Source organism: Ovis canadensis, chromosome 15 (genome assembly GCF_042477335.2).
Source record: "Ovis canadensis isolate MfBH-ARS-UI-01 breed Bighorn chromosome 15, ARS-UI_OviCan_v2, whole genome shotgun sequence".
NCBI lineage: Eukaryota > Metazoa > Chordata > Mammalia > Artiodactyla > Bovidae > Ovis > Ovis canadensis.
In genome coordinates, this window is record NC_091259.1 from 16,647,311 (window position 1) to 16,665,065 (window position 17,755).

A 17,755-nucleotide genomic window follows, 5' to 3' on the forward strand; every position below is an offset into this window, starting at 1 on the left:
TGGACTCTGTGGTGATTTTTCTACTTTCATTGAAAGGAAATAAAAAATTTTATCACCTCTTCACCATGTCAGTCTTATAAAATTGGAATTTTATGATATTTATCCTGGTTAATATAATTTGTGAATGACATGTATTTGTCACTGGGATTTTGACTCCTTGTGAGTTGTGAGCCAAAATGGCTTGTGCTGTTTTTGGCTGAAGCATTTGATTACTAATGTGAGACTTTACACATCACTACATTTAAAATGTTTATTTAAAGAATTCTTGTGTTCCTTTTTAGAAAAATACAAATTCTTCTTGGCCAATTATTACAAACTTCAGGTGAAAGTTAAATTAAGCAACAATTTCAAGTAGTTAGGCAGGCATAAATGCTTAATGTAGTTTTATATAAGTTGGAGTTGTGCACTCTAAATATATTCCAGTATATAAGTGTTACTTTCCATCCATCGAAGGTGATCTTTCTGAAATGGAAAATAGATATTTGAGTGTCCATTGTGCAAACTAGCAAGAATAATTAAAAATAATCAACTTGTTTATTTAAAACCTCAAGCAACCCAGACACTATCCTGAAATTAATTTGGTAAGCTAGTGTTACACAAATTCTAAGAACAGATGAGTTGAAGAAATCCTGTGGGAAAATAACATATGGGGTGCTAAAATATGCTAGGTATCATGCTTCTGCAAATCTTTCTATAAATCCAATATTGGATTTATTGTGTATGACTCATTACAACTCTGTAATGCAAATTAAGATCAAAAAATAACATATGCCTATATGGGCTTTAAAGTTTTTCAATCTCACTATTCATTTATGAATAATTTATAGCTATCCTGTGACATATTTTCCTAAATATACCATGAAGTAAATTTGGAATTATTATCTCCAAAGATACTTTAGGACCACATGTTTATAAAGTCATTCATTTTAAGACAGCTGCACCCTTGGCAATACTGTGGCCTAAACTATAAAGAAAGCAGTAGATTTTCTTTAATATGTTTTTCTCTGAAGCAAAAATTTCCCATTATTCTCATTTAGTTGTTCTCCAGTATCCACCAGGGATTGGTTCCAAGATTCCCCCCTCAGCAAAAATCTGGGGATGCTTAAGCCCCTTGTATAGAAATGGATAATATTTGCATATAATTTACACAATCTTCCTATATACTTTAAATCATCTCTGTATTAATTGTAATAAATCAAAATGCTATCCAAATACTTGTAAAAACAATGTAAATGCTATGTAAATAGTTACCTATACAACAAATTTAATTTTTGCTTTTTGGAACTTTCTAAAATATTTCCCCCCAATATTTTTGATCCATTGTTGTTTGAGTCTGCAGATACAGAATCCACAGATACAGAGAGTTGACTTTATTTAGATTTTCTTTCATGATGTTCCTTGATACCAACAACTTGTTCTACAAGATTATTTGAGACTAGGGACATGTCTCACAGTCATGGAAGGGAAAAAAGTTGACAAACCTGTATCTGGGGGTCATTAGTTTTATATTTTAACTAGCTGAGCAAATCGGTTGGCCCCTTAGGACTTGGAAAAGTGTAAGTATTACTTCCTAAGTGCTTAACTTATTGGGCAATGGCTGAGATATAATGGAGTAAGAACTGTCTTAGTGGTTTCTTGATGATTACTTGCTTATCTGTGTTTTTTGTTGTTGTTGTTGTTGTTGTTCTTGTTCTACAACTGTAAGAAGATATTTATCACTATGAAATATATCATTAGAGCTCAACACAGATTGAAAAAAGACTATTGTCATATGGTGACAGTGAACTTGGCGTGATCCCTATGCCACCATGTAATTCATTAGGAGAGATAGAGACAGTGGGCTTTTGCAGAAGCACTTAAATAGAGCAGTCCTGGAGGTTGGATAATTTGTAACAGATGTTCCATATAATGAATGGATTATGGGGAGAGTGTCTGCAATGCAGACTATTTCATTCAGTGGGTATGATCGATGCTTCTTATTAGCTTGACTTAACATTCTGTGAACTGAGGTTGTGAGACAAATATGTGAGATTTGATTTACTGATACACACAGATCAGGTAATAAAATCTCTTTGAAACAGAGATTAGGTATTTCAAATGAAGTTTACTAATAACAGTCCTATTTCTTGAGTTGGCACAAAAAAATAATCATATGAACCAATAACTGCCTGAACTTGTTTTATGCCGTATTTTTCTGTGATTAATGTGCACTAGAATTAACCAAATTAGAACACTGACAAACAAGAAAGCTGACAAGTTAGTATAGATGATTAATTTTTGTTAACTTATGTGATTTAGGAAAATATTGTTTTGTTTGAAATTCTATACTTTTGACCTAGAATGTTTTAAAAGCTAAGACATAATTCCTGAGGAACTTGAAAACCATTCATACCATTTGTTTTCAATTTAAAAAATCTAAGTACTTATTTCACAAGTACTTCCAAATCTTTTAGTGTCCTTGGTGGTGTTTATAAAGGCTTTTTACTTTAATTTTAATTTTTGCATTGCTTCATTGCCAACTAAAAGTATGCACAGTTCCATGTAAACATTCATATAATAAATATTTATGTTCTTAAAATATTAAAGATTATGATATAAATTAACATAATATTTTTGGGGGGGTTCATTTCATATGCTATCAAGCTGGTTACTTTTAGATAGGCAGATAGTGATGACTGTCACTGGTAGAAAAGCAGTAATCTTAGGACTCTATTACAGCTTCATCTACACATCTTTTTTTAGAATGAAATATAATTTGTACATTTAACTTTTTTTATTCAGCCTTAGCCTCTTGCTGACTTTGTGTAACTGTACTTCAAGCTCTTTAGTATTTGTTTCACACACGGGAAATTTCCTGTACACTAAGGCAGCTATTGCAGTTTGCTCAAAGATGGAGCCCCCTACAATGGAATCTACAATGCAAATAAACACACACTTCTGGAAAATGAGGCAAAGTTTCATCGACCCAGTTAACTGAATATACCGAGATGGTCCTAATGGTATTTCACAGTTCATACTAATGACAGTAAACCTGCAGAGAACACAGTTATGCCAGGCTTAAAAACATGCTAATTTGGCCCTGAGGAAGAAGAAGCAACCAAATGCTCCCACTCACCTTTAGAATGCTTATCAAAGTGTAATTGAACAAGATGGACAGAACACTCATAAAGTTATGGGATATTTCATCAGTGGATAATCAGATAGCATTGCCTGTTGGATAAATGTAGACCATTTTCTTGTTTATAGGTACCATGAAGAACAATGATTCATCTCCCTAATCTTAATGATGAGGGAAACATATTCTTCATCTAGTGAAGAATATCAACAACAGTGTCTTGCATTTTCTGAAAAGCATTCCACCACTTGAAATCTCAATTCATTTTCCTATTAAATCTGCAAATTGGATATAATGTCCCCATTTTACAAATGAAGAATCTGGAAGAGGTAAAATGACTTGCCTCCTGTTATCCAGGAGATGAAGAGTTAGATCTAAATCCTGGCCTGGGGTTGTCTTTAGAATGCGACAATGTATGGGCTGGGTAACCTGGCTTCTATCACAGCCTTTTTAAACAACATGAGTCATCTTTAAGTTGGGCTATTGAGATTCAGCAAACGTTTACAGTGCACCAGCTATCAACTAGTGCAGCATTAAGTGCACAGTTGCCCAAAGGTCTTTCGAAAAAAGATCTGCAGATCTTTTCCCACTACTTTTTGCACATTTTGAATTTATGCAGTTTTATTTTCTCACAGCAGTAATTAACCTTGCAGCTGTCATTTTGATGTCTCAACTTTTCAATACTTGCCCACTTTGATTTTTGTGGAGGTAATTCTCTGGTTTAATAAACTGCTTTTTTTTTTTTTTTTGTAAAAGTAGGAACTAGTTTTTCCTTTCCTTCTCAGTTTTTTAGGTACCTCACCAATGATTTGCAAATTTCCAAAGGCAAAATCTATTGATATACTCAATCGATAACATAGAAACCCATGTACTCATGACTGCCAATCCTTACATATAATGTATTGTTAAGATTTTCTCTATAAGTACTAAGCAACATATTTGACATAATTTAGTTTAGATAAAAATGAAAATAAATATCAATTTTGAAAGATTTGTTATCAAGAATGAGTGACTTATTCTTTTTTTTTTTTCTCATCATCTGGTGTTCAATTCTGTCCCTACTGTTTCACCTCACTTGCTCTAACTCATTAGAGAGCTAATTGCCTTTGTAAGTCCAAATTAAGGAGTAGTGAAATGGAGACATTACCTTTGCCAGGTGTTTGGGAGGACAAAATCCAATTTGCAGTAAAAGTTTCTTCCAATCAGTGTTAGCCCTCCGTTCAGGCTGCATGGATTTTGTGTGGATTAATGAAGAATCAGTCAGAGTCCAGGCTATATGTGGTATTGTGTTACACAAAATCAAAAAAATAATTAAGAATTGAGTATTCTGGAATATAAATTGAAATAAAACAAGATTTGGGGATGGAAACTAAAGTGAACTTACCAATTTTGTATTAACTTCCTTGGGGATGTGACAAGTCATTGTGTTGACATTCAGCAGAATTTTTGCTTGGATCTTGGATTCCACATGTGGATACCAAAAAAGGGCCATGTAATAATGTATATGCCCTGCAAAACTATTCTGGGCTTCCCCTGAAAACAAATTACTACCCAATACTCAAAAGTCATACTAAAACAATTTATGTAAAATTCATAGAAAACAATACATTCAGGGAAATAAAAAGGTTACGTTTGAGAAAGTTTAGGTTCAAAAGGTTAGGTTTCCTAAACCAACTGGTTGTTGGTTTAGTCTGTGTCTACGTAAAGTATATGAAAACTAAGTGGGATGACATTTCCAAACAATTCAAACAAATGAACAGACATATAAAATGTACTTCCAATATTTCAGCTAAGCAATATTGGTGACCTTAAGGACATCCTTTTGAATATCAAAGACCATTTTTGTTTGTTTTGTCTTCAAGGCTCTTAACATAATTCACCCATATATAGATGAGAAACAATGAACATCAAAGCTTTGAAAGAATAGCGACCACAAGTGGGTGGAAGGTCAGGCATTTTTAAAGCAATTGGCAATTTTTTCCTTGCTTAGTAATTGGGGAAATTGGAAGAAAGTTTAAAATGAGAGAACAAGGAGAGATTATGTAGAAAGAGGTCTATTATTGATTGATGCTTACTATTCCTGAGGGTATTTGTCTTTGAGGCTAGTTTCCTTATCTGCAAACTGGAACTAAAAATAGTAACCTTCTCATATTGTTTTTATAGGACATTCTAGATATATAAAATGAAATAATTCATAGAGATACTTTAGCACAGTTCTTGGCATATAGGAAGAACTTAACAAATATTAGCTCTTTTATCAATAGAGCTTATGATCAGAAAGCAAAATGTGCTGCTCGTATATCTGTAATCATACTCTTTGTATTATATTATAAAGAGTGTTCCTTCATGTTGGGGGCATAAGTTGCTTGTGATTAGCTGTAACACAGTGCCTGCTACATATTGTGCATACATGCAAAGTCACTTCAGTCCTGTCCAGTTCTTTGTGACCCTATGGACTGTTGCTCCTCTGTCCATGGGATTCTCCCAGGCAAGAATACTGGAGTGGGCTGACATCCACCTCCAGGGGATCTTTCTGACCCAGGGATTGAACCCTGGTCTTCTGTGTCTCCTGCACTGGCAGGCGGGTTCTCGAACACTTGTGCCACCTGGGAAGCCCTCTGCCACGTATTATGCACCCTATAAATGTTTGATGAATAGCTACTGAATGAATGGGAGAAGAATGAGAAAGGGCTAAAGTTGAGCAACCTGCTCAAAGTCACACACCTAGTAAGAGCTTGAAGGTTGAAGTGAAGTCCTTCTGTCGTGTCCGACTCTTTGCCACCCCATGGACTATAGCCTATCAGGTTCCTCCGTCCATAGGATTTTCCAGGCAAGAGCACTGGAGTGGGTTGCCATTTCCTTCTCCAGGGAATCTTCCCTACCCAGGGATCAAACCTGGGTCTCCCGTACTGTGGGCAGACGCTTTCTGTCTGACTTCAAACCCTACACTTTCCTTAAGATACTGCACAGCTTTGCATACATTATCACTTACCTCTCTCCACCTACTCTGATTTCATTATTACACTGAATTTGCCCTTGCAAAGGTCATCAATTATTTAAAACTGCTCAAACCAGTGGTATCTATTTGTTCTTAACTTACTTGCATTTGGCACTGAAGCCTATTTTCTCCTTCCTGAAATTCCCTTTTCCTGTCCCTAAGGTTTGGTTTTTTTGATCGTCCACTTAGTTTCTCTGTCTGGCAGCTACTTGCCAATCTTCTTGTAGCTTCCTCCTCTTCCTCTACGTCAGTGTTTCTGAAGTTTCTATCTTGAGCTTCTTCCTCTTCTCATTCTTCACATGCTGTCTTTGCAATTTCATTTTCATCTCATCATGCTGAAATCTATGTCTCAGCTCAACCCTATTCTCTCCTGATCTCCGTAGCCACAAATCTGTTTACTTATTGGGTATTTCTCTCTGGAGAGCCTTATGTTAACTGCTCTTCCTTCACCCCCCAATTCACCTATCTCCTTATCTTCCAGATAAATTGAAAAACATGATCATTCTTCACTAAGATGGCCACTTAATTTATCATCTAAACCTGGACAATTTTGAGAGAAAGGACTTCATCAATAATTATGCTGGCTCTCCGAGTTTAACCTGGAACTGCCTTGGTCTAAGCAGACTGTATGTCTTCCCTCCCCTTGACCACTCAGTTAACTGAGTGGCCCCAGCATAACCACTGGGATTTATCTTGGCCTCCTATTCTCATTTTTGCATAAGGTGAGCCACCAAGTTCTGTAGATCTTGTCTCCTTCCTAGCTGTTTAGTATGTGTGTTTCTTTCCATCTCAATTACCATTGCCTTTTATCAGACCCTTCTTATTTCTTATCAGAATTATTGCCGTGGTCTCCTAGTTGGTCTCATGCTCCTCTAAAACATCCCCTGCTTTGTCAGAATGATCCTCTTGAAGTGTATATCTAATTACATGCCTTTCCAGTTTTGCTCCTTTAATGGCTAACTATAATCTGTGGCATAAAAGGGAAGTTCTTTCCCATGACATGAGAAGGCACTTATAACCAATCCTGTTTCACCAATTATCCTTCTTGCACACTAGAACTGTCTTGGCATATAGTAGGTACTCACTAAACAATAAGTAAAATCAGCATGTAAAACATAACCCCACATACCAAGAACTTGCTTCAACAAGTTTACATAAGTGAGAAGTAATAGTAAATGTCATTTTTATAATAGGATGGAAGCATAAAAAAAATGTAAGATTTGTGGAGCAAAATACACAGTGAATTGTGATTACCTTTCAATTTGTGATTCAGAAATATGTATGATATAAAACCTATTTGATTAGATTTTTGTTAAAATGGAAGAGTGAAGTCAATGTACTTGTTTCAAAATAACAAAATGCTCCCCAGAAAGTCTAAGTCAGTTGATAGAAATATCAGTTCCTAAAAGAGAACTTGGCTTCCAGCAGGCACTCAATATTTGTTGAGTGGCTAAATATAAGAAATTTAGTCTCCATCAATTGGTTGTCTATATACAGTGACAATTTATTTGTTCATTTTATGTATAACTGTGGCAAGCATTTGGTCATTTGATCAAATCACTTCAGTCAACTATCATTTCAGTGAACCAAACTAAATGTCGCACAGAAAATCCAGTCAAAAATGTTACTTTTTAGTCAGTTGTTAGAGTTCCCACAGATTAGCAAGCAACCACATGAAAAGTACAAGAGAAAAAAACTAAGCTGCTATTCAGCGTGTAAGAGAAATTGTATAGGTGTCAATCAATTGTATAGGTGTCAATCAAACTAGTTAATGTAGAAAATGTCTAAGCAAGTGATTTGTATCCATTAATTATTTTAAAAGCCTTACCCAACACTATTGACAGTAGTGATCTAAAATTCCCACAATGCTATACAGGATATTCCAATAAGACTTTGCAATGAGTGAGATTAGATTTTCTTCTAGGTGAGGACATTTTATTTTATATCTCAATCTTAAAGCTTTTTTAAATATTGGAAAAACCAATATATTAACTGAATAATTTCTATTCTGCTCTAAAGTAGAAATTATTGGCAAATTAGTTTAATATTAACATTAAAATTACACTAAAAGCATTTGTTATTGTTCTTTTGAGCCTCAAATACTAGTACATGATTAAACCCAGCTTTGTTTTTTTGTGATTTATAGCTCCTTTTCTTTTTCCCTGGAGACGCTTTTGATTCCAAGACATTACTCCACCATATGAAGGCTTGTGCAAACTTCAGACCTGTCATTTCACGTTAGATTAGTGGTGGAAAAGGAAAACTGCGAACTCTGGATAGTTGTGCCAAACACTTGTGCATTTTAAAGCTTGAAAGTTTAGTAGTGGTCAGATAGTAAAATACCTTTATATCAAATTGGAACCTACACATTTCAAAAGGGTAGTGCTTTGAGAGATATAAAGACAGAGCACATTAATACTGGTTAATTCTCAAACCTACATGTATAAGAAATATGTTCAAGATTTTCACTGAGCTTGAGTTTCCTTTTGTATTTGGAAAAGTAATAGCATGCACTTGTATCTCTCCAACAGCAAAAGGCAGAAAACTTGAGAATTTTTCTCTCTTGCTGGTGAGGATCACTGAAAAGTATATCTTGGAGACAACCTGGAGAGTATTTAATCAAAGTTTCCAAGTTGGTTTCCATTAGATGGTAACTGGTATCTTTAGATTATTTTCAACTATTTGAAAACAAAACAGGTAACACTTCACAACTAGCTAAAATGTAAATCTTTTTTGTTTTTTTTTTCTGTTGGCTAGAGTGAAATTATCTAGTTTGGTAACACTGGTACCTCATGATAAAAGAGTTTAGTGAAAATTTAAATAGAAATATGAATTAATGATTACTTCAACATAATGACCAAAATCTTTCAAAACATAAGGCTCTTGAGGTAGAATAATAAAAAATGATCTTTTATATAAAAAGCTGATGAAACCTCTGAAGAGGCTTTAATATGCTATTTTTATAGATGAGCAAACACATTAAAACAACTTTGTTGTAACTGACCCTCCCCTTTGCTGAAGTCCTTTTGTTCCTGTAGCTTCATACAAAATTTAATGCTGTGCCTGGCTGACTTCATGGTGTATTACTTGTGCAGTCACACAGGGTCCCTGACTTAGAAGGTCCCTATACTTGGATTAATGTTCTGCTGTCATTGTCTTAAGATTCTTGTCGAACTTTGCATGAAAGACTCTGCATTTTCTATTTGCACCAGGACCCACAATTTATGAAGTCAGTCCTATAGCTATGCCTATGGATTTTGATAGCATTTCATTCTTTCCCCTGAAAGATATAGGTTATCTAAGGAGCTTCCTTCACTGGTGTTTCTCACCCCATTCCCAAAGGTGGTTCTCACACTAGTGGACAAGAGGATAGAGAGCCACTTGGTCTCACAGAGAGGGCTGAGATCTTGGCATCTACATCTGTTTCTATTCCGTAGCAGGACTTGCTACAGAGCAGGTGCCAGATGAATGGGTGAGTGAATAAATAAACAGCAAATTATCAACAAATGTCTGTGACTTATTTAATTGGCACAACAAATTCTTAATAGCTTCTGTTTTGAAATAAAAAGTGACAAGGTTGATCAGCAGAGACTAAAAGTAAAATATTCAAGGAAAAATATTGGAAAGAATAAATGGAATTGAACTGATGAGGTGTTTGAAGCAAATAAGATTGAAAGACATTCTGAACTTCAGATTGAATCAGAAGTGTCAGAAGGAAGAAGGAATGAATAGTTAAAAGCAGTCAGATTTTTCTCAATAAATTGTGTCCTGAAGTAGATTCTTTCTTCTCAAATTCAGTTTAATACAAGTCATATTCATCTTGTAAATTGTAATTCACGGAATAAAATTTGTCATCCAAGTTTGGGGAAAAGAGGGTATACAGGCAGTGCATTCAGAAAGAACCAAGAGATTGTGCACTGTCTTTGACTATGCCAAGAGTTTCTTGATCTACTGTTTTGCATTAATAATAGATCAATCTGAATAGAAATTTGCATGAAGAAGTGCATTTTTTTATTGTTTCCTCTGCCTGTGGGCAGAATAGACAGAGCTCAGGCTCGGGCTCCCAGTTAGTTTAGCTAAACACATTTTATTCTTTAAACTGTGATAGTTTCTTACCCTTATATTCTCTTTGGGAAACATATTTCTGACAGTTAGTTTGTAAAATAAAATAACAAAAAACTAATACTTCTTTCTCTGTTGTGTTTTATGTTGTGTTTGGTCACCTCTCATAATGTTTGGGAAAGAAGGCAATGGCAACCCACTCCAGTACTCTTGCCTGGAAAATCCCATGGATGGAGGAGCCTGGTAGGCTGCAGTCCATGGGGTCGCAAAGAGTCAGACACGACTGAGTGACTTCACTTTCACTTTCATGCGTTGGAGAAGGAAATGGCAACCCACTCCAGTGTTCTTGCCTGGAGAATCCCAGGGATGGCAGAGCCTGGTGGGCTGTCGTCTATGGGGTCACACAGAGGTGGACACGACTGAAGTGACTTAGCAGCAGCAGCAGCAGCATAATGCTTGGGAGTATCGGTTCTTTATAAACTGTATTCCCATCAGTGAGGTTATCCCTTAATGGTCTATCTCCTTTACCATGGAGAATATAATACAGTTTTATCCATCTTTAAAGAGGTTCCCTGCAGCATTGTCTAGATTTACTTTCTCTCTTGTTGCTATATCACACTTGAATAAGTGACTTAAATTGTGCACAGATGTCCAGGTGTGGCTTTAATTTCTTTTTATATTCTGGCAAAATAACTTATTTTAAGTTCATTACTTCTATTATGGGTCTCCAAATTATGCATGGTGCTGTTATAAGGCTGGTTCACTGAATATTAAGTATATGAGAGCAAGCAATTTTATGCTTCAGATGATTATTTATGGGAAAATTCAATTTTTGGAGGATGATAATAATGGTGGAATAGAGGTGAATAATAGCACTGACATTCACAAGCAAAATAAAGCAACAGTGGAAACAAGCATTTGGGGGGAAAATAGCTTTCAAGCAGTGAGTGAGAAGAGAAACAGGGAGCAGCTCTAGTTGGGGAAGCTCAGATTCTGAACAAGCATTGATGAGGTCTTAGGGCCACACACCTAAGCCCCAATCTAGTGTGCATGTGGGGCCAAGTGAAGAATTTCAGGGTTTGGTAAGATGTGCAAAAGAATTTCATAGACTTTCTCTAATGGGAAAGGAGACTATCTCCCAGGTTATCAAGGAGAATATATACTTTAGCCCCCTAAGTTTCCATGGAAATAGAATTACAGAGTTATGAAAACATATTCCTTGTTAGCTAAGAATGTTCCACATTCTCTGAGCAATACAGTGAAGGTATCCTATATGAAGTATGGTGAAATTGTCTTTACCATTCTCATTTTATGACACTCTTAAGTGTGCTTTAAGGATTCTGCTGCTAAAACTATAACCATCAATAGAAAACCTTCATCTAGAAAGCTCAGCTTTGGTCCTGTCGCCTGAACTATTAGAATGCCCCAAGTTTACAAACCAATGGTTGGAGGAATGGGAGAAAGAAGAAGACAGGGTAAAACTAATTTTGAGTTTCATTTTACGACATTAAGAGCTGCAATATTCAAGCATCTGAGTTCCTTCAATGACCAGGAAGCTTCAGAAAGAAAAAAAAAAAAAACAACCCAGAACCTTTACTTCAACTTTTAAATCTGTCTGAGACCAACCAGGCAGAAGAGGCAAGCTATTTTTACTAGTTTTAGAAAAATAATACAAGTATATAATAGAAAATTGGTGACTTAAAACAACTCACTTCAAATGAAAGCTTGAGCTGAATGTTGCATGAATATTCAGACAATAGCAACCTGTTTGAAATTGCTATTGAGTGTAATTCCAAATTTCTGCATTTTATCATCTCCTAGGCAAAAAGCCAAAGGCTAAAAGAACAGAACACAAAAAAGCCGAGCCTGAATTATATTCTAAACGCTGTTGAGTTTAATTTTACTTACAAAGCAGAATGTTACTTTGCCACTTAAATATGCCCCTCACAGCCCTGTAAAAATACCTGGCTTCTTGTTATCAGCCTCTAAATTGTGTTATTCATTTAGAAAGCTCCAATTTTAGGAGCATCATTCTAAATTACTAGGCAAGTGCTACACAATAAATACACATAATCTAAACCAGACTGTAGTGAGAGAAGAAAGCTATTTTCTATAAAATTGACTGCAGTGTGTGGTCTGCCATTCCATAAGCATTGTAACTTGCAAGGCATAAAGGAAAAATATTAGCTAAATTAAATATCATGAGAGGATGAGCACTTTAAAAATTGATGTGTTATAATAGAGTAATACAGATACACATTCTTGTTATAAATTTGGAGACAAATTCAAATAACCTTCGGAATAGAAACAAACACACGCAAAAAATGAGCATGCTGTCACTCACCCAGATACACATCTGTTTCAAACCAATGTTTTACTTGGACCAATAGTAGATGTAGGTGCACTACCCCAAATCAATAAACCTTGGGTGACATATACAACTAAAATAGATGATGAAGCTTACATAGGCCTTGTATTTCCTGCTCAAGATTTTTATAATGTTAATGAATTATTGAAAATTATGATTGGAAAACACTCCAAGTGAGTAAAACAAGTTAATGTAAGATATAAGTTTTTGTTACACATTGTGTAATTTTTCTTTGCTGAGATCATGCAAGGGGTCTTAGCATGCAGTAGTCACACCAGTCAAATTTCATTTTTTTGAGATTAAAAAGGGAGGGGTGGGATTCTGGTAATGTTCTAGTTCTTGTCTTAAATAGCAATCTCTTGGTATGATTACTTTATGATTTTTTTCTTTGAGCTGTATACCTATACAAACATGATTTTTTTAATTTTTATGCAGATATATTGTATCTCCATAAAAAAAAACAAAAAAGAAAAGAAAGAAAAAAGGGGGGAAAAGAGAAAAAGGGCAGAAAGAAAGAAATGAAGGAGGCAGAGAAAGAAAGGGAAAAAGAGAGAGAAAAAGAAAGAAAGGAAGAAAGAAAAAGAGAAAATGCATGCTTAGAGCGGCATTTCCCGAACTGGCAAATAATGTGCTAAAAGAAATTAGTGCTATAGGCATTTACTTAATTCAAACAAGATATAGCTTCATAGGGTTGTAGAATTTGGCAGCCTTGCTCCTAGTTGGAAGCCACTTAACTGTCATTTTTGCACAGAGAGACTGTATGTTGATATTTTCAGACTTTTTAACAATCCTTGTCACTTAACAATTGCAAATGTCACTATATTAGGCATGCAGTTTTTCTGTTCAGGAAGCAGAATTTAGAAGTTAGTGGAGGGAAAAAAAAAATGCCTAGGGGTTCCAGTAGCTTTACGTTTGGAAAACCACACACATATACACAAAAGTTTTATTTCTCTATTGTTCAAGTGTCTTTGTGACTCAACTGTTACAAATATCATTTTGGCATTAAGTTGGGTAAACACCTAGTAAGCACCTAGTACTAAAGGTGTTTGGGAACCTGAAGTTGGATCTGTAGGTTTTGTCTGTTTCTAAGGAGCAAGTTACCATATAATCGTTTCAAAGGCAAAAGGTTAAGCAAGAATAACATATATTGTAAAATCGAAAGTAAAATGCACAGTATTGATGTGCTCAAAGCCCATGCATTTCAATTTCTTTGTATGATAATTTATGGTGATCATGTCTTCAGACTGCACTATTAGCATACTCACCCCTAACAAGAAGTTCTGCCTCATCTGACACACTGTCTGCTGTGGTCTGTACCCTGCAGCCATATCTCCCAGCATGCATCAGAAGGATGTTCCTGATCATTAAATCTGCAGAGGATGCTTGCTGAAAGAGGGATGAAGTGCCAGTTTAAAATGTTGCAAATCTGCCTAGTTCAAGGTGGTTTAAGGGGAACTTTGCATATTCAGTCAAAGGGCCCATTTTTTGGCCTTACAATTTATCTGACGACATTTCAGAAGTCAAATATGCCCCACTTCAAGGAACACATGGAAGCTATGTTTTCAACAATTGCTAATACCGCATTCGAACATTTAATATTGCATATAATGATTTAGCAGATACAATATTTAAGAAATATTTACAAACAAATTCATATCTTTAAAAGTTTAGGAAAAATAGTGCACAAAAGTTATTGCTTTGCTATTCAGAGACAGGCTTATTTTTGTGGCAAGAAAGCAGTATTGAAAGGAATAACAACTCTTGGAATTATGAGGCAACAGTAGTTAAAAGATTATCTTGCACAGCTTTATTGAATGGCTTCTTTTGTAGGCAACAGAATGAAGTGGTGCTTAGGTGCAAGAGTGCTGGTCTCAAGCCATATGTTTTCATTCAAGAGAGATTGATTTATTCCTTCCACAACCACCACCATCAGGAGTAGGGTCAGCCTGAATCTCTGTTAATCAAAGCAATTAAAAAACATGAAGAAGACACAAAACACCTGATCCTTGTTGGGAGCACAATGATTAGAACATAGTTGAAGAACAGTTGTATCAAGGAGATCAATAAGTACCAAGGAGATTAAGTTTTAGTTGTACTAGTTCATGGGATCAGTGATTATCCTACACTTTAGGATGTCTGCTATAATCTTTCATTACTTAATCTTGTCTTTCATTTACTTTAACAGGAAAGATGGATTTCCTGTTTTCATGAAGATCTGGTATTTACAATTCATGAGGTATTCTTTTCAGAGAATGACATAGCAAAACTCCAATATGCTCTTCACTTTCCATGTTGCAATTGAAAACAATTCCCTGGAATGAGAGTACATGGATGCAGCTTGAAATGACATCTTCAAAAAACTCAACACTCCTCTTTCATGGGCACTTGAAAGAGTGACTAATACAAGACATGGAGAAGCACCCCTGATTAGATATCTTTAATTTGTTGATGGAATGGGTGAATTATCTTAAAAAATGATTTGTTTGTCCTTAGAGGGCAGCATCCTAATGAGTATTTATGAATTTAATTGTTTACCTCCATTTTGAAACAAACTAATGGACTATACAAAATTCATGAAAGTGAGAGGAATTTCTGAAAATCTGTTGGATTTTTTTTTTGTCTTAGCATTCATAACAGGGTGAGAAGTTATTGGAAGTTTTTAACCTCTCAAATGTTGTGTATTTCTTTAAATCAATCAATTAGCTGTATATTATGTTTTAGGACATTTCTTTTCAGTATTTCATTTCTGTTTTTTTTTTTCCCTTTCCCATTAGTCTTATGATAGGAGCTTCTAAGTGTATTGAAGTTTTGTCTAATGAAATAATTTTTATACATGGTCTGGTTCAGTCATTTACAAGGGAATGCTTCTTAGTGAGACTGCATTAAAATGTAACAATAATTATTTCAAGGAATGTGATATTTGTCCACTGAATGTCCTCTACTATTCTTTTCCTTAGATAAAATTGTTATTAAAATTTCATTTTCTCATGTGTACCAGACTAATGCTCATTTCTTTCAAATCTGAAAAGGAAATTTTCACTTAGCAAAACCTTTGATTTCTCTTGGGGAAACAAAAGCAAACTGTAAACATCATAAGCCATAGCTTAGTCTCACATCTGCATAATATAACACTGTTTGTGCATGCTAAATTGCTTTCATCCTATCTGATTCTTTGTGACTCTAGGGACCATTGCCTACCAGGCTCCTCTGGCCATGGGATTCTCCAGGCAAGAATACTGGATGGGTTGCTGTGCAACCCCTCTAGGGGGATCCTCCCAACCCAGAGATTGAACCTGTGTCTCTTCCATCTATCTGCATTGGCAGGTAGGTTCTTTACCATAAGTGCCACCTGGAAAGCCCTATAATTCTGTTAAAATAGTTTAAATATTTTTACCACTTTATATAGCATGGATCCATCTTAGGTGTGAAATATCCTTTTCCCCATGGATTTCTAAGATGCTCTCCTAATAGGGTACTCAGTTAAATTAGTCAAGAATAAATGTGCATACCATGGACCTAGAATAGAGTCTATGTTTAATGGAAAAGCCAAGGAGAGGTCCAGAAAAGAATAGAGGACTATTCTTCTCAGAAGTAACACTTCTGAAAGACTGCACGTGGAGTTTTTTTTTTTTTTTTACTTGCTTGTTTTTCAATTTCACAAATTGATTGGTGGTAGTTTAACAGTAGAAAAAGCAATGATTGTAAGTCATTGTTCAGGCTATTTTTGACAAAATTATTCCATAAAAATCACATTTCTGTGATTAAGTTATATTTTCCAGATATTTTTCTTCCCAAATAATTGATTTCTTTTTGTCTTGGACAAAAGTCTTGAAACCTTTGTCCTTTTGTTAAATTATAGTGAAAGAAAAGTTTAATGGGATTAAGAAGAGACTGCACTGAAAATCACAAAGAGGTCCAAAGAATCCAGGAGAGTGAAGTACAGTACAGATTATCTTTCTTATCCTGTCCTTTATTTGGTTCCTGCAATTAACAGCATGCAGTACTCTAGAAACTGGCTGAAGCTCCATCACCATCTATTAAGAATAAAAAGTCTACAGCCCATTACTTATGTATTAATGCTAAGGCTATGTTAGGAGTTGAAATTGCCTCATTTCAACTCATGGGGCCTATTCCTCCTCTTTTGGATTATTTCTGAATTATATTTTTACAATTCTAAACAGAGAAGATTAAAAGAAAAATGAATGGTGAACACTAAACCTAAATTACCCTTTCAGGAGATTTACTGATTTTCATGAGAAGTAATGAGAAGAATTCACGTGGGAGCCTATTATACTTAATCTCAACCCACAGTATGTAGTTCCTGGGAGAGAACTTCCACAGTTTAGTGCACTTTTAATGAAATGGCTACTTAGAGCAGATGTTTGCTTTCTTAAGCTTAAAGCTCATTTTCACTTTTCTCTCTTAGGAGTTACTCTGTCTTATCTTGTTTTCTTTGACACTTGCTTTATACCCTGCCTTTTCCTTTGCTGCTTTCTTTCGCTTTATGAAAAAATTGTGGTGCTACGTGGTGCTTCAAAAGAACTTTCCCTGCAACCAGTGCCAAACACAACTCTCCAAGCATTGTGTACCTAGCACAGGGCATGCCTCAGAGTGGGCGCTTGATAGTTATCTGTTGAGTGGATGAATAAGGTGGGGATCTTTAAGAAAGAGGCTCTGTTCACTCTGTGGGACCAGTGACACTTCTAAGTCATTTATATCTCTTGGTCACATAAGTTCATTTGAGCAGTTGTTAGATCGCTGTAACTTTTATTTATGATTTGGATATGATACAGGAAATGTCATCCTTCCACTCAAGTCCAATTCTTTCTTGGCATTCACTTGGACTAAGTGTCCTGCTCACCCATCATAAGACTGATAATTGAGACTTCCTAAAAATGGAAGCACAGTTAGCGTCATTGTTCTGAGTGTCTGTTGACTCTTGCTGCCTTGAGGAAAAGTCTAATCTCCTTGTTTCAACAGAAGGCTCCTCAGAGCATGATTCTACTTCCTATGTTGAATTCTGTCCTTCTATGACATTAACCTCACATTCCTTCCTATGCAGGAATACCTCTCATAATTCAGCCTGTTCTGTTACAGAAGCTTGTTCTCCTTTCTTTGCCTGCAAAGATACTTTTAGACACAACTCAAGTGCTTCCTTCTTGTTTAAGCCTTTCTTCATGAGTTCTGCCACTGTTTAATTTTCCTTCATTAG

General features: G+C 35.5%; 1 protein-coding gene across 1 annotated transcript in view; it reads right to left on the reverse strand.

Annotated features, from left to right (window-relative positions):
* CNTN5 (contactin 5) overlaps positions 1–17,755 on the reverse strand; it is a 642,146-nt gene that overhangs the window by 142,229 nt on the left and 482,162 nt on the right. Inside the window, exon 13 of the mRNA XM_069553671.2 lies at positions 13,809–13,929. Coding sequence (XP_069409772.2) covers positions 13,809–13,929 — 121 coding nt within the window. The remainder of the gene's footprint in view (positions 1–13,808; positions 13,930–17,755) is intronic.